The 18866-nt window shown below is 37.4% G+C and overlaps 1 protein-coding gene across 1 annotated transcript in view; it reads right to left on the minus strand.

Moving 5' to 3' along the window:
- Positions 1 to 18866, minus strand: part of CUNH8orf34 (chromosome unknown C8orf34 homolog) — a 138687-nt gene that overhangs the window by 7255 nt on the left and 112566 nt on the right. Inside the window, exons 10-12 of the mRNA XM_019471842.1 lie at positions 13261 to 13381; positions 7286 to 7788; positions 1891 to 1984 (exon numbers count right to left, since the gene is read on the minus strand). Coding sequence (XP_019327387.1) covers positions 1891 to 1984; positions 7286 to 7788; positions 13261 to 13381 — 718 coding nt within the window. The remainder of the gene's footprint in view (positions 1 to 1890; positions 1985 to 7285; positions 7789 to 13260; positions 13382 to 18866) is intronic.

The raw sequence follows: 18866 nt of genomic DNA on the forward strand, positions 1-18866 counted from the left end.
CTCTGGGATCCAGTGACAGGACATGTGGGAATGGTTCAAAGCTGTGTCCATCAGGGGAGGTTTAGACTGGACATTAGGAAGCATTTCTTTACCAAGAGGGTGGTCAAACACTGGAACAGGCTTCCTAGAGAGGTGGTCAATGCCTCAAGCCTGTCAGTGTTTAAGAGGCATTTGGACAATGCCCTTAACAACATGCTTTAACTTTTGGTCAGAAACTATAGCTTACAGCTACCTTCTTTCCCTTCTCTGTTCTCCGTGCCATCAGAACCAGGAAAAACAATTGTTATTAGTTAGGCAACTATCATCTCTACTGATCGGGTGGTAGGACCGAAACTTTTATGTATAATTTACCACTCTGTCACACCGGGCAGTGACAATGATCTACCAGGATTCTTGGAATCTTATAGCACAGGATCTTGGATGCTCAGAAGTCCCCACACCCATGCAATTCAGGTACAGCAGCTATGAAAGAACCGTGCTGTGCATCTGATGTCTCCTGAAGCATCAGTCTCCCATATCACATAATTAGCACCAGTCTATGTGTGCACAGCCAGTCACAAAATCATAGAATCATTGAGGTTGGAAAAGCCCTCTAAGATCATCGAGTCCAACCGTCGACCACAGCCAGTCCTACCAATGTTTATGGGATTGTAAATTCATTACAGAAAATACAGAGGAAAATTCACGTGCACAGAAAATGCAGGTACCAGGCTCTCCCTTTGGCCACCTAAGGTGAGCTTAAGCCCAAAAATAAGTGAAAGGTTCAGGTGCAAGTCAAACTGGACTTACTGGCTTTGGACTAAAATCAGCTGGACACACAGAATTTCATTTTAATGCTGTACTAGTGTTAAAAAAACTGGCACATGCTCTTCAGTATCTCACTATGTAAATCGAAATTTCATAGTCAAACCCTGGGCTATGTATGGATTTGTGAAACTGGTATATGAATAGAAAACTTAATTTTTAAGTGGCATAATTTAAAAATATATTGTGTTTATCTGGCATGATTATTATTAATCATTAATCCCTTACACAACTGCTCCATTCTGTGAAGAAATTGGCTTTTTCTTATTTCAACTCTGCATGTTTAAAGCAGTTTTAGTAGAATGTATTAAGTTTTCTAAACACGCTGATTAAATCATCTGTTCTTTTCAGGTATATCACCTAAAATATGTTAGGAAATAGTCTGCTTATTCACCCTTGCAGATCACAAAACTACTGTGAAGTAAAAAAGAAAATGCAAAACATTTAATATTTTCAGCAAGATTATCTACAGGTACCTTGTAGGCAGACAGAACTTGCTACAGTTTGAATGTATTGCAATTTATAGCACGTTACTTGTTGTTACTTGTTCTGTCATTTAGGTTATGATCCTGCTGACCTTTGCTTTCATGATTAGACAACTGCTTCAAAGAGTGTAGGATATTAAGGATCACTTGTGTGATTAAGAACTTTTTTTTTCGTACAGAGGAATTCAAAAGAACGCAGGCAAAATGGAGACAATGGAGTCTCAGGCCTGAGGAAGAAGGCTCTACTTTTCAGAGCTACTGGGTTTTTTTGCTGGTCAATACAGATTTACAAAACAGAGTATCTATTTCAACTTCATGCTACTTCTCTGGAACAGCTACTTTAATACATCAAGACAAATTGTTTCACTTAGCTAAGTAAACTGTGGTCTGTGATCATTTTGTCATTGTTCAGTGACTGTAGGAAAGCTTATATAAATCAATCCTATAAAGTTCAGCCCTCAAACAAATGAGTAATTGGTACTGATGGGAAAAGCTTCTGTGAGCAGGCATGACACCTTCGCAGGATTTGAAGATATGAAAAAGAGAAGTTAAAAGTTTGAGGGTTTTTGACATATTATCTGGTCCTAACAAATATACTTACATTTGTCTTGGTCAGCTTCCACTCCTTCACTTTCTGTGTCACTCGGCAATATCCAAGGTTGATGAGCAAGCTGAAGCTGTTGTAAGAATTCATCCTGCCACAAACAGATCTATTTTAGATAAAATGACAGAGAATGGTTCTATATAAATGCAGACTGTAGCAAACACTCTAGTCTCAATTAACTAGAGAGGAGAAAGCCTTTAATAAAAAAAAAAAAAAACACCATTGCTGTGAAATAAAACCAGAATGTAGAGGATATGCAGACGCCCTAGAAATTATTTTATTTAATTCTTATTTATTTATCTATTCTGGAAAAAAAAAAAAAGAAAAAAAGAGGTCTCTTTAGCTATCTATCTGCTATAGCCACAAATATATATATACTCAACTTAGAAATGCAGCAACATAGAACAAAATCTCAACACAGGTATTCCATCTGTCCCTGCAGTTTTTGGACTATGCCTAAACATGTCATGCACGATTTGCTTAAGTAAGGCTTTGATTTGTCAGAACTTTCACTGTCTCCAATCTAGTAAGAACAAGGACCTGAAACTTGATTTAGAACCTATGGTTTTATTAGAGAAGGAAAAAGCCTAGTAATGCAAAATGCTGTGGAAACTTTTGTCTCCAAGATACCATAAAACTCTAAGCATCAAAATATAAATGTTTTACACAGCTAAAAAACCATAGGCAGCTGAATATATGCTTTTTAAAATGTTTTACAATTGCCTCCTTTTTTATATAATGTATATATGTATGTATATAAAAATATTTTTCCATACACACACACGCACATGTGTATGTGAGTCCGTACACACACAGACATATAAAATACTTTGACAGGTTCCTTTGCAATATTCAAGGTGAGAGATGAGACTGGAATGCATAGTTTTATTTTCAAAAGCAGTTCAAACATGCAAGTCTAGTCTCTAAAAGAGAACTTAAACATTGGCCAGGTATAAGAAAATTACTGGCCAGATTCTTATAACTACCCTAAAAAAAGGGGGGGTAATAGCCCTGTCTTCTTTTACACCAGCTGAAAAACAGAATCTACTTATTCAAAGTTAAATTGTATTGCACAGCGCTATAGCATAATTTTTATTGTTAGGCTGTCTGGTTTAAGAACAGAAACCGGGCTTGTTTAAATCAGTTCTTGGAGACTGAAGGGTGTTCAATCAAGATGTAACTCACTGGGAGTAAATTATTAATCCTGTTAGTAATCTGTTAAAAAATCCACAAAGACTGCTGCAATGGCGCAACACTAAGCTCAGGCAGGAGCTCCAGGCCTTATGCATGTATCGCCATTTCAAATGTGCTCAGTGTTCGAGAAGGTTGCTGACTACAGCACTGGACCAGGCAGTGTTTTGGTTCATGGAACAGGATTCTTGCAGTAGGAGAGAGTGGCTCTCCCACAGATCAGCATACTTTGTAACCTTCCAAAAACACAGAGCAAAGAACTGAGCCAGGCAGCAGAACAGAATGGAAGTATCTGACCAAAAGGAGAGTCCTCATCACATCAAGTTATGCTCTATACTCCAGTAAGTAGGAGGAAAGCTTGTTTTAATCAATACTATATTCAAATAAGCTGAAATTTCCTGCTGTTAACAATGACAGACCAATAAAGATTACTGAATACTATTACTTTAAACTATCTGGATAAATAAAGTGATTGTAAAATTCCAAGTGTTCAGAAAATGAAACGGCAAACAAGGGAGTCAGTAGTATTTTCATCTCAACAGCTATTGATAACTATCACAGGTTGTGTCACTTTAATGGAATCCATCCTAAAGAGATAAGCAGATTCAACATTCCTTTGCCAATTTATACAAAACACCAAAGAATAAGGTAAATGCATAAATGTATCTCTGCCAAAGGGTTTGGAACCCTGATTTATTAGTTTTATAGAGATAATAAAACTATTTCTCTAGGTAGCATTTCTTTGCTATAATTCAATTCAGCCTTGAACAGAGCTGATAATAAAAGACACCTGTTAGAACTTTGTAATGTTATGTGTGCCAAGAGGCAGAAACTCATCCACAAAATCTCAGAACATTGTAAGTCTTGAGCATTAAAAAAACCCCAAACATTCTTAACAGCTGATATGTTAAGTACTTGCCAAATTATTTGAGATTTGTGCTATAACAAGATTAAACCACCCTGAGCTACAGCATGAACTTTACTAAAACTTAAGAACAACTCTGAACAGTATTTATCAGTAATATTTTTGTATTTTAGACTTGTTATGTTACTCTGAAACACGTTACAAACTGGGAAGCATACATTAGGCATTGAGAGAGATGTTAAAATTCCTGATAAATAAACAAGTGACAGCACACAGTGTAAACCCATGCAGATTCTGAATTCTTTAATTCAACCTCCTTATGGTAAAACATGCTCCTGGTAGCCAGTAATCACATCCTTTTCAACTGACTTATTCTCATCAAATATATATCAACTTTGTACTGGGTAATTCCATTAACACCACCTAAGAGTAAAGAAGCAGAATTATTTGCAAAATCTTATCATAGTATCTTCTATAGGATTAGCAATATAACCACAGTGTATTCACATCTAGTGGAAATTCCCAGTTCACACCATAAGGCTAAGAAGAATAAAGGCAATTTCCCTTCTTTTATTTTACTGTTTTTATACAGGAAGAGGATACAAAACCTACAATGAAAGTTGCAAAACAATTTACAGTATCAGCCTCGAGTTTTATATGTTTGTGATCTGTAAAAGTACAAAGACAGACAGAACTTTGTTGTTCTTCTCCTACCCCAGGCCACCTTTGACTTTTTAAAATTTGTCTCCATGGTCAGAGAGAAGCCGTGACACGAGAGAATGAAATCACATGGCCACAAATAGGGGGACACCTTTAATATGGCAAAAACCATCACTGAACAGAGATACTTCCCAGGTATGTTCTCTCTAAACCCACTTCTCTAAGTGACCAGGAACTTTAGTGGGCAAAGATAGCTTAAAAGAGCTCCCAAAGCTTCTAGTATAACACTCCAAAGATGGGGCTGGGAGCGGCAGATTGGCCAAGACCTCCATCACCTACTTTCTGACATCCGAGGGCCTTTACAGCTTGGCAGAGGAAGGTCTTCAGTATGAATATGTCATATTAGCAGTTTTCCCCTTGGAAGCAGAGCTAGTCCCAAGACGAGTTTCCATTAAGTCAAAGGTCACTTGTGGATGTCAGGAAAGGATAAATAGGGTTTGAGCTGGGTCACTAGCAGCCAATGTACTACAGTACCCAGTGAGCAAAGAGAAAGAAAAGAATTTGTCACTTCTAGAAGGGATTATAACAGAGAATAAGATCCTGCATAGAAATGCTGAGATTTAACACCAGCTTTACAGTGGGCTTGCTCGATGAAACTGGACATGCTATTCTAACTGTAAAACAGAGTAATAATATTGCTCATTTCTTAAAGTTCTTGAGACATATATATACTTATATTAGAAGTTTAACAGGACACTTAATGTAAGAGCTATCAGCAAAGCTTGGGATTTGGCAAACAGAATTACAAGTCACAGCAAATGAAATGGGACTCATGGTTATTATTACTATAACTATAGAAAGGCTGTGGAAGAAAGCCTTTTTAATTGCCTGCTTTGTTACAGGAAAGATCAGAATTGATGGACAGACTGGATGTCCCTTGGTGGAGATGCAGTGCTCATTACATGGCACTTTCAGAATTCTATATAATAATTCTAGTTGGCACCACATGACTACGTATCAGTTAAGAACAGGACTGCTTAAAAAGGAGGAAAGAAAAAGAGGAGTGAAGTGTTTAGTGGGAAACAATGAAACCCTTCATTTCTTCTGAACATTTTAGTTAAAAATGAATTTAAATTCTCATTTTCTGGTGAGAAAATTCCAACACACAAATACACACACCCCTCAAAACAGGAGACAAAAGGTTTTTCCAAAAGAAATTTGTTACAATTACATATTTTTTCCCATGGAAAATTTCTGGTTTGAAAATATATCAACTGTCAGTGAAGATACTTTCAACAGAACTGTAGTCACTGTCAGTCCTCATGTCTTTAAGTTGGATATCCAATTCCAGGTGAAGAAGTAGCTCGAGTGATGGGATTAGTGCACTGCCATTCAAATACCAAAATGAGGATTTTTTTCACCACCAAATTTAAGTAAGATTTCCTCCCCAAATTCTTTAGTTTTAGAGTTATCTGTGCCTCATTTCCTTTCTTTCATAATAAATAATGGAGGCCATATACTTAATTGCAAGATTATACTAAGTATCAAATCTCTAATTTTCCTACAAGCATCTCTAAGCAATATTATTATAAACCACACTTTTAAATTTTTTTAAGAAGTCATTAGACTGATAATACATTGTGTCAAGTGTCATACCCAACAGATTTTTAAAACAAATGATACTTCTCAAAAACAATTATCTAAAGGTATGATTTTTTTTTTTTTCAGTCTTGGAAAAAAGCTCTCCAGGCTTTTGACAAATGGATTACAAAGAGATTGGTAATAAATTGTGGGAACCAACTTATTCCACCATTAAAAAATTAGCAATCTAGCCATATAAGTCCTTCTTCTCAAGTCAGTATAGAAGGACTGGCATTTCCTGAGAAAAAACTCACCTTTGTAAGGCATGTATCTGAGATAGACAGCAGGGCTATTCTTTCACAGGTGCTTTTATTTCCACTGCCTACAAGCTAAAGATATCTTTAAGGCAGCTAAGGTTAGCAGAGGAGAATCCCACTCAAAATTTAGAAGGTACTTTAGCATTTTGTTTTGTTTTAAACAAAGACTAATCCTGTAAAAGCCTCTAATATGGGACAGGAAGTTTTTATGCTCTGAATCAGCCTAGTTAACATGCACATAGTACTAGACAGTGATTCCACAACGTTGGACATTTTCTCATTGCCGTTCAGTTTTGTGTTTCAGAAAATTTGTCCATTCAGCGATGCCTAACTAATCATTCCAATGTGTCCAAAAAATGAAAGAAAAAGCAGACCAAGGAAATATTATGCACTGCCAGTGCAGCAGGAAAAAAATACCCTGGAATCAAAAAGATAGGATAAAGTTGTGTTTAATATTCCAGAGGTACGCACCTCTTAGAAACTGTAAGGCTAAGAAAACTGCTATGCATCATGCAGGCAAAACACTACAGAGCTCATGGAAAATTTGGGGGCACGAGTGTTTCAGTATGATTTCTGTTATAATCCTGACATTCTCTAATCAGTACCTCTCAAAGCTGAGCAGTATTTCCTTGCTAATTGTCTCATTATTATATTTCAAGTTCTTTTGAGTAGTAAGTTACATTAGGTATACTGATGTTACTTCGACATAAAACACAATCTAGTCTTCATGTTATAGCAGCTCTTAAACATAGCAAAAACATTAAATTGAAAATCTTACTTCTGATAAACTGCTTCTCTGAGTAGTGACAGTTCCAACAATGTCTCCACTCATTTGCACAGAGAGCCCTGAAGCAGCGCTGAGGGTCCTCCCCATTTGGCTCTTAGATGTCAAAGATCTGCTTCTTTGCATACTAATGATGCCTTCCCTATTTCCTTGGTTGCTAGGGGTAAGAGGCCGTGACAGCAAGCTATTCGGGGTCACAGGTCTGCTACCCGGAGTTGATGGAGTTGGTGGCCTGTTGGTTTGTGTACCGGGCGTTGGAGGCCTACTGTTTGCAACACTGGAGACCTGTGTTCTGCTGTTACTGGGCAGCGGTGGTGATTTGTTTCCTTGGAGCTGAATGTTCTTCCCCGCCTGAGTTGACACCTGAGGCCTTGGATTTTGGCCCTGTGTAGCTTGAAGATTGCCTTGATGGTCAGATGTAATTAAACTATGATGTTGGATAGTAGGGCTTCTTGAGAGTCTTGCTTCTTCCCATAGTGCTAGGTCCTTCTCAATATCTGTGCACACACACACAAACAAAAAAAGGAAAGAAAGCAAGAAACTCACTTTCTGTTTCTCTCTGGTTTAAAACTCTTATTGATTTTCTCCAATGTAAGCGACAACCTGAAGCTGTGCAGACAAAATCTATTCACCCTTAAAATATAAGGCATCAGAATTAACAGTTCAAATGCTTGTCAAGCATTTCCTCAAAGCTTATTTACATTTCATTTACTGCAAACACAGCTATCCCACAGAAATGAAATATTACCACTTCATGGAACGTCAATACAACCTACAAAAATCCCTCTCATCTCTTCAAAGTTCTCTTTCTGTGGCTTTTGCACAGTTTATCATTAGTATCAAGCCAAGATGGAGCAGTGAGCTGAACTTGCCATCCTCAGCTGCAATGAAGGGCAATCCAAAACTGGTTCAAGGCAAGACTTTGCTTCTGGCCTCACTGTCTATCGGCCAACCAAAACTCTAGGGGAAATAACCTTTGAACTTTGGCACATGTGGATCTGTGAACCTGTTTGAATCTGAATTTTGTGCTCTGGTCTGCTGTCAGTGCCACAGCAGGGGATGGGGTCACCAACATCTAGGATCCAAGGAGAAAAGGTGGCCACCATTTGGTGGTCCAGTCCCTACCCCTCACATAGCCATAAGGAGTAAGATCCTATTTAAAAACAGGACAGATGGGGGTAGTGATGAAAAGTGTCTTCTGAATTCATTTAAATCATATTAATGCTTATAATGAATTAAATCAGATACATCCAGCAAAGTTAGGTGAGGGTAGCTGGAATTTAGGTTAGCATTGCTAACACACCGGAAGTCCTTGCAAGTAAAAATGTCAAGCTTAAGGAACAGTATACTCAAGTTTATTTTATCTTACACAATTGTTACGAATTTTCACTCTCACTGGCATGTACTCTACTGTAACTTGGTTTGACAGGGACAGTTGGTTATCTTTAGAAAAGCAATGCCAAAAAAGCAAACCCGGCACCAAGTGCCGGGTCCTCCACTTCGGCCACAACAACCCCATGCAGTGCTACAGGCTTGGGGAAGAGTGGCTGGAAAGCTGCCCGGAGGAAAAGGACCTGGGGGTGCTGGTTGACAGCCGGCTGAACATGAGCCGGCAGTGTGCCCAGGTGGCCAAGAAGGCCAATGGCATCCTGGCCTGTATCAGAACTAGTGTGGCCAGCAGGAGTAGGGAAGTGATCGTGCCCCTGTACTCGGCACTGGTAAGGCCGCACCTCGACTACTGTGTTCAGTTTTGGGCCCCTCACTACAAGAAAGACATTGAGGTGCTGGAGCATGTCCAGAGAAGGGCAACGAGGCTGGTGAAGGGTCTGGAGAACAAGTCTTATGAGGAGTGGCTGAGGGAACTGGGGTTGTTTAGCCTGGAGAAAAGGAGGCTGAGGGGAGACCTCATCGCTCTCTACAACTACCTGAAAGGAGGTTGTAGCGAGGTGGGTGTCGGTCTCTTCTCCCAAGTAACTAGTGATAGGACGAGAGGAAATGGCCTCAAGTTGCGCCAGGGGAGGTTTAGTTTGGATGTGAGGAAAAATTTCTTTACTGAAAGAGTGGTTAAACATTGGAAGAGGCTGCCCAGGGAAGTGGTTGAGTCCCCATCCCTGGAAGTATTTAAAAGACGTGTAGATGAGGTGCTTAGGGACATGGTTTAGTGGGCATGGTGGTGTTGGGTTGACGGTTGGACTCGATGATCTTAGAGGTCTCTTCCAACCTTAATGATTCTATGATTCATTTCCCATTAAACTGTACAAGTCACAGTCCCAGAAGCTGTAAATCAGCAAGGCTCTAGTGATTCAAACACCCATTAGTGAACTTATATAAAATAAGCATTTCATTTTTATTTTGATAACAATAATTTCAGGTTCTAAAAGTCCTAAAAGAAACAGATTCTGAACTGCATATTGGAAAAATCAGATTTTCTTTCACTTGTGTTTACCAGTAGGTATAAAAGGAATGCTGTATGTAAAATAATTAAAGATGTGCTGCCTTTAACATTAACTTATTTTAAAATAACACCTTGAAAACAGGAAAATAAGCTATGTCAATTTCATATTACTAGTCTAATACAAGATATTCCACACATTTAAAATGCAATTACTAGAAAAGCTGATAAAACTGAAATAGTTGTGAAAGCCTCAGATAAAAGGGTCTCTCAACTCTTTAAAGATTAAATGTTTTGCTATTAGCAAATTTCAAAACATAGTTATTGTTTCTAGCACACAGTTAAGAATATTTCTAATTGCTACCTTGCTGGCCTCTTAAAATTAATTATTTCCATTTTGAAATAATTATGTCTTGAAATACTCTTCCATTATGCTTTAAAAAAAAAATCAATACACATCACTTTGGAACTTGTAAGATGCCTAGCAAAAATGCAGGGGCCAATAAATGACAATGTGGGCTACCTGATTTAAACCAAATGAGGAATATTTTCTTTTAAAAGTTCAGCTTAGCCTATGTCTTTGCAAAATTACAGACCTCTTGCTTCCCCATGATGATTCAGTATGCTGAGAAATTATCTGAATATTGAATGATTTTAAAAGAGTTAAATAAACATTTTATTCTGGCTCATGTTTCCTTAATTCCAAATAGTAATCAAGCCTGCAGATAAACCAATTATTCTAATCATTTCTCCATGTATAATTAAGACATTTCCATAGTGTAATTATTCAGTTTTATTTAGCACACATCCTCTTTTTGATTTTGCTTCAATATCAGCTTTTCAACCAGAAATAAAATTAAAAAAAACCCCAAACCCCACACATCTCCAGCTTTACAGTATTATCTGATCCATAGTAAATACCAGAATTGAATTATGACTTAGGATTTTTTAAATCCCTTGTCAATGTCATTTAAAGGAAAATAAAATACAGGCAGCAGAGCAACACAAGGGCATTTTACTTTCATATCAGAAATACCAGAATAAGGATATGATTCATAATGTGCTTAAAAACCGTTTATGCATTTAACAGTTCTTCTTGTGATAAAATATATTTCAGAAGTATCCAATGACCACAGAATCAGTGTAACAAACCAAATTGGCAAGATACTGGAATTAACTACCAAAATAAATATATTTTCCACTTGCATGTGATACAAAGCAGTCACAGTAACATAAGAGACTGGATCTTAGACAAAAGTATTACGAGCTGTATGTAGAGAAGGAAAAGAAAACTGATTGCTTCAATATCCGATTTTGTAAAAATGCTGCTTTCAAATATCAAGGTACTGAGGCAGTTGCTGGCAGTTGGTGCTAGTCCCTAATTTAGGCACAGGCACCAAATTGTGCCTTATGTTAGGAGTGAGTTTTATCCGGCACGTAGTCTATAAGAGAAAGCCAGGCTCCTTAAGAAGGTGTATTTGAGACAAGGGACCACGTTTCATCATTATACAGGTAATCCAAGTCATAATTCAGGCATCTAAATGACTGCCTAGTATTGGGTAGAATTAATAGGTTCCAGTGCGCTTGGTAAGAGAACAGAAACAAGGAGGCTTGCTGATATCAGACACCCGAACTTTTGCAAATATATGAGACAAATAAGGCTAAGCAAAACCACAGCATTATTATCTGAGGTCCTCTGAGCTGATTCTTCATGGAAATTGTTATGCTTGTCCGTGAGGGGAATAATTGTCTCAAGCAGCACTGGTGTTATAATAGGACATGAATTATTAGGAATATGAGAGTCCAATGTTTAATAATTGGGCTGTTTTCTTGTGAATTTCTCAGGCAGACAAAAATTACTGAATGGTAGAATGACTGAACCCCATGTTACAGCGTTACTGAGATAACGGACCCAAAGCCAAATGACAACAGCATTGATGCGAGAGAGAAGACCTTGTAGGTCACACAACAGCAGACTGAATCTCGGAGACTAAGTGAATGTAGCTAGTTAGCTTACAGTCAATTAAGTATTTAAAATTCCATATTCTATTGAATATGGTAGTTATTACTGTCATCTTTGCCAAGGGAGATCTAAAGGAACTGCATGTTTCAGAGCATACTGCATACAAGAACAGCTTGTACAACCACGGAAGTGTGACCAGTTAGGACATAAATCAAAGTAGGGAGATCTTCACCAGACCCTTCCTGAGTGACAACTGCAGCAACACAAGGGAAGGCAAGTGCTACCTCAGTGGCAGAGGCCCCTGGGGTACTCAGATCCCTGCTATGCCACAGAAACCTGATGACCACAGCTTGGCCTGCTGGTCTCCTGGTTCCCACTAGATGTTCCTGGCAGTTTCAGCTTGGAGAGAGGGCTCATGGATTTTCAGTCTAGTCTGGCAGTGGGTACATCTCTAATAGCTACAGTGACTTGAACCTGTCAAAAAAAATTGAATGACAGTATCTCTGTTGTCAGAAACAAAAAACATCTAAAATAACTTCATTTGTAGATAGCATAATTTTTAGCTCTTGCTCCATTACAAGCAAAAACTTTTTCTAAAGAGCTTCCCTCACTGTGCTCATAGCTTTGTCTTCTGCCTTGACTTCAGCTGCAACAGCCGCTAGACAGAAGTACAACGGCTGTACCTCTCCCTGAAGAGGATACAGCTCCCAAGCCTTTCACACCAGTATTATTGGTAGGATAAATGTCCAAAGTTTTTTAGAAAAATCACACTGAAAGTGGTAAGTTCGCTGCCTCACTCTCTGAATGATTTGAAAGAAGGGTCAGATAAATTTCATTTCTCCCTCCACCTTACATATACAGTCTTTATGTTCCAGTTCTGCATTCCTTTTCATAGAGCTGGCCCATGAAGCTCAGCTTTCACCATATGACAAATAGCATGCATAATATAGCACTACCATGCTATAGGTCTATGTCATACCTTATAACTAAAGCTGAAGATAGAAAATACTGATTACAAAGAACAACAAATTGCAAACTGTATCCTAGGATATCCCTCATTAATTTTTATAGAGCTCTGAAATATTTTTTCACTGAAAAAAAGGGGGGTTTGTTTCACCTTTTAGAAGTGGTTACCCCACCAAAGATGTTGCAGATGTTCCACTGCATGCAAGTTAACAGACTTCACTTAGCCAGAAGTCTCATGAACAAGGTGGGCTTTTCCTGCAAAGCAATCTCAAGGTCCACTGCAGCCTTTTCTAAAGACTACTTAACTGTAGATGAAGCATCAGTACCTCCTTACTGCATAAGTCTTGGTGAAATGTGAAAACAAAAAAAAAAGGTGCATCATTAAGCTGTCAGACTGCAGTATATTTAACACAGTTTAATTACTGTTTAATTACTGTATTTACTGTAATTACAGCAAAGTTCATTACATCTACAAATACAACAAGAATTGTGCTGTTTCTCTTCAATGAAGAAAAAGGGAAGTTTAAAGTTTTTCTCTCTTTTCATCAGCATGTGAGATAGATAATTTTTTCATTCGTCTAAAACATTGGCAGAGCTAGCTGGGTGAGTACTACTAGGCATTTTATGATCCTTTGCTACCATACATACCAGCTAGGTGTTTTTCCATGGTCTGAAGTTCTTTTGCTGCCAAGGAGTCCTTTAAGAGTTTCTGCCTTGGGGAACCTCCAGGTCTGACACCCATGGCATCCAGGGTCCAAACTGTCTGAGACTTACACAGATAAAAAGAAAAGGGAACGCTTTTAATCTAGTTTCACATTTACATGTGAAACAATTAAAAAAGTGGTGTCCTCATTTAGAATAGTGAATCTGGTGCTTTTTATGTAGAATATATAATATTTTATGCAAAATATTACAAAATATCACGTCTTACCTTAAATAACATAAATAGTAGGCATTACTTAAAATCAACAGTTCTAAAGTAATTCAAATACATACCTTCACGCAAGCTCTTGTTCCGTGCTGAGACATCACAACAGGACAAATTCTTCAATGATTTACATTCTGTGAAGTTCCAGTTACTTAGTGGGGGTTGCACTTACTTTAAATTACCATAACATTTGGCACCATATCTCTGCAAAGCAGCACTTCTGGGAACATCATAGAATTTCCTAATCAAAATTGCCAGTGCTGTTTTATCACTGCAAGAGGTATGCCTTTCAGGAACAGCAACTAAATCGTCAGGGCAACACAGCAGTTTGGAAGGGATGCCAGCAAACAGACCACCTCCCCAGTCACTTCACTATTGAACGCTGTGGTATTCAAAATTATCTGCATTTTCTGGAACCCACTCAATAGAGTTTCAAAAAATGATTTTAAAATATGCTATGAGGTAAACTTGTTAAGTTTTTTTTAATGCTTATTTGAAATAGACAAAAAAATATATGACGGAGTGTGCAAGACTCGGTCATAAAAACAACAAACAAAAACATTAATTAAAGCATTCTTAACAGCCTATCTGAAATAAATTTTACGTTATTACCTCACCAAAACATTTCAACTGTAGTCTAGGGGTTTTTGCTGATTTCCCAGGTTTCCTAAAGAAACAAGGCTTATGCCATGGTCTCATTGTCATTCACCTCTTACTAACTTTTTAATCTTTCGGTAAATGTCAAACAAATTTAGAGAGGGGCCACGGTTTCAAAGACATTAAGACATGCAACTGTAGGGAGAAGAATGATTGAGCAGAGGAGGGAGACCCACACTGGTGACACCATTCACGGAGGGCTCCACTGCTAGGCAGTCTGCCGGTCTGGAACTGTATCACCAGCAGACACGTGGGTTGCTGCAGATAGCTGCAGCACGTGATGGTACTTTTCTGGCTGGACTCTCATGTCATAAGGAAAGGTGTACCACAGTTCAAGGAATGAACATGAAAATACAGGTTTGATATCATCTCTGTTCACAAAAAATTTGCTTTAACCATAAACACTAAATAAAACACTGTAGCTGCCTTCCCTTTTAGAAAAGTAAGTGTAATTCTACAGAAATAAAATCTTATACGGGATACATTTTACATCATTTTTAATCTTTCCAAATAAACTCTGCCTCATATGCAACCGATCATTGTGAACCATGTATCTTTAAAATATGTTAACGCAGATTCATATTTATAAAGCAACAGCTATACTGTAATGCTGCACATGCGTACATTAAAAAAAGCCTAGCCATATTTACCAGCATACGAAATAGTTCAAAGCTGCAGATAATTCCGTTATTAACTCACAACATTTTTAGAACACTAATGACATTTTTGGATTTGCCAATTGTTTTTTACGCTAGTTCTGCTCTGGTTAAAGTCACCCGTATTTAATCCCAGGTGAATACACAGGAACAGCTGAATAAAACAGTAAGTTCCTCAGAAGTGGAACTGATCCTGCAAACACATTTATTTCAGACATATCACTAGACCTGATTCACCCGTTCCCCCAAGAGATTTTGAACATTTGTCACTTCAGTCCTCATTGTGAATTCTCCATACAAATCATAATCTGGTTTGTTGAGGTCACTATGGGATATTAATCTGTATTTAATTACTCACATCTCTAAATGTTTATTTCTAATAGATATTAGTTACCCAGTATCGATCTCTAGATGGAAGAATATTTTATTCTGTAAACAATTCCTCTGAAATAAATGAAACTAAGTAAGAGATGGGAAGGGGGAATAGAGCCCGTAATAGAACTCTAATATTTTAATTTTCAATCTATTTTTAGATATACTCTTTTCCCCAGATTTTTATGGCAGAAAAAGGCCATTTTTATATACATTTTATAGTGTATATTTTCATAAGGGGGAAAAACCAGCAGGACTTCAATAATGACTATGGGGGAAAAAATCCCCAAGGTTATAAGGATGAATCCTTTTTGAATACACAATCTCATGCACAAATACAACTCTGATGAAATGCGGAATAAAAACTAGTCAGTGGTCTATGGTAATACTTGAAGACCAAACTGCCTTCTAATATTCTTAACTCTGACTATTCAAGTTTATCACAAGCAAATTATTAAGGGTTTTCAATTACTCCTTAACCTCCTAAAAACACAGACTTCCAAATGTTAGCCTGGTGAGAGGGTTTCACTCTCCACGTCCTATTTTCTGGAAATGAAATGGAGTTATCATTCTCTTCTACAGACCTCTACTGTTTCTTCTTACATTCTGCCTTTTCCTCTATCGTACTTCTTTCCTTTATGCACAGCAATCACGTAAGACACTTACAACTAAGGTGACTGTCTGAGTAAAGGCAGCTCTCTACTGCCTGTAGTAGAATCTAAGATAAATGGAGAAAAATGATTCTTTAATGGTAGTCATCATGATAGTGCTTTAGACGTCTATAAAACCATGAGTAATGTTTAAATTAAATCACTTACAGTTAGGAGACTCCAAATCACAAAGATCATCAAACATCAGTAATACCTTTGTATGTTTCAACACAGGTTTTAAAAATCTTATATAAGTTCATGTAAGACATACAGATATGCCTGTGTATAAGCACACACAGGCACACAGAGGCAGGTGCACACATGCATTTAATAAATATTTGTGTCTGCCTTCATCCTGTTAACACACAGCTACAAAGACATACAAAGTTTGTGTTCAGTTCTGGACATAGCACAGATGTGTACATTCTTTCTAAGAATAAATTTTAATCTTGTATATGATTTAAAACAAATACATTTACATATATTCAGTCTCTACCATTACATATTGTTATATGTTCAAACTCCCTTTCAGATACACAGTTCCAACACCCTGTGAAATTAATGAGGTAACTTTGGGTGAATTTTTTCCCCGAATTTTGTAACTCTTCCTGTGCATTCTTCTGTTCTATGTGATATCATAAGCTTATGGCATTTTGTCAGGCAACAGCTTCACAAAAGACCAGAACAGTATTGCAATACTAGTTATGAAAGATTATATATTTAATATTGGCAATTTAATTTAATGATAAATTATGTGCATATAATTGTGCCTTCCAATTAAACACTCACTTGATAGAAAATAATAACGATCTGGGGAAAAAAAAGGTACAAGAGTTTATTAAGACATTAAAACTGTAGTGTAACCATTTTTTGTTCCTTCTCTGAAGCTAGATATTTCAGAGCTATAACCAACATTTTTGGAGGCAGGCTCAGGTAATGCCTTTGTTCTATACATCTAATTAATACGGAACATAAAAAAAAACACTCACTTGATAGAAAATAATAACGATCTGGGGAAAAAAAAGGTACAAGAGTTTATTAAGACATTAAAACTGTAGTGTAACCATTTTTTGTTCCTTCTCTGAAGCTAGATATTTCAGAGCTATAACCAACATTTTTGGAGGCAGGCTCAGGTAATGCCTTTGTTCTATACATCTAATTAATACGGAACATAAAAAAAAAATTTAACATTTTGAGACTATGAGTTCATCTAAGTGAATACTGCATACACACTGGCAGAGGTCTTCAGTGTCTCCAGCACACAGTTTATGCAACAGCCTTATTCCTAAAAGATAAACACAAGCTGAATGTAGGGGATGTTATCAAGGAGGCTTTGGAAGCATGTCAGTTCAAATGCAAGGATAAATGAATTTGTACAGCTCTCGCAGAACTCACTGGTGCCCCTTCTCTCCACTGGATGAACGGCAGCATGTCACTTAAGAAAGAGATTTAGGCTTGCAAGCCATTTATTTAAACCTTCTTATTCCACTTCACCAAAACCTATCCTTTGTCTACTGGCCAGGAATTGCAGAGATAACACACTAACGTCAGTTAACTTGGACTTTAATGATAATGACAGTAGACTGAATGTAGTTGAAAAATATAGCATATATGTATGAAGTATGTGCATAGAAGTCCTTCCAATTCCTTCGCTATCTTCCAAACTACAATTGCTCTTGATTGTTCATTAAGCTCAATAAATATTGGCACAAAATTTATAAATGGCCTATTTACGTTAACAAGATCTAAATATGAGGATGTTCCTGAAAGACATCTTTGTCTTTCTAACTTGTAGAAACAGCTCTGGGCCCCGTTCATCACCTTCAAACTTTGAAGGTGAGGCAATGTCTCTTTGTGCCAGAAATATGTTCAAACAAAGCCCTCAGGATACATTTATCAACTTTTAAGGTCAATTATATGTCCATTTCATAAGTGGCTTTCTTTTACATATCATCATAATTTCTTCACATACAATACATTCATTAATCCTTTTTTACTTAGATCACTTAGCCAAATTACTGCTACAATAAAAAATTACAAACAATAAAGCCAAAGGTAATTTCTCTCATCACTGGTTCCCTGAACTTCTGGAAACTACTATAACTTACTGGCAATAGCCACACCAGAACAGAAATACAATTAAGGAGGTCATGAATAAGAATAAGAAAGTTTTTCCAGTATCACTGTATCTGCTTCAGTAGCATCAGTATAGCTTTTGTCCCTAAAAAAACCCAGTGCCGATGTGAATGTCTTGATCTCACCATCAAGCTGACTTGACGTGAGCTGTGCAATACCCACTGACACCGGGGGAGTCCTACAGAGGTGCAACATTTCAGAATAGCTAAGACCAAGAGGAAGGCCTCCAAATTACCTACAACATCATCTGGAAATCAAGTGCCTCTTAGAAAACAAATTACTCTTTCTTGCTGACCATAAAAAGTGTTAATAAACAATGCAGCATTATGTTCCTACGTCATTTTGGCCTGCTTCAGAGTAAAACACCCAGGTACCCACATGCACGTCCATGCACACACACAATCTCTTTTCGGGTGTGGGAACAATCCCCACCTCACAAGAGAAAGCACTTCTTCATTTTTAAAGACTGAATTGCATGACAACAATGAAACGAGGAAAAGGAGGTGAACCCAATTAATCAGTTAGTTCCTGGCAAGCTGTAAATATATGCAATGCATTTTGATTGAACTTTTTCTTCCACATAGTTTTGCTAATCAAGTGCAAATTTTATTGGTAACTTCAGGAGATAATACTGTAAGAAAGACAACCGTGCTTAGCTTTCTATGTATAACCTACCATTTCTTTGCTGAATAGCTTAAATATCTTAAATAGCCACATTTGACAGAGATCCCTCCAAATACCAAAAAAATCCCCTTTATTGAACACTTTGTTTGCAAGTGTCCCTTCCGTTCTGACCAAGCAGCTGGCAAGGACAGTTGCTATTCACACAGCGGAACTTTTTGTGCAATATTTTGT

This window comes from Aptenodytes forsteri, unplaced genomic scaffold (genome assembly GCF_000699145.1).
Source record: "Aptenodytes forsteri isolate BGI_AS27 unplaced genomic scaffold, ASM69914v1 Scaffold18, whole genome shotgun sequence".
Taxonomy (NCBI): Eukaryota; Metazoa; Chordata; class Aves; order Sphenisciformes; family Spheniscidae; genus Aptenodytes; species Aptenodytes forsteri.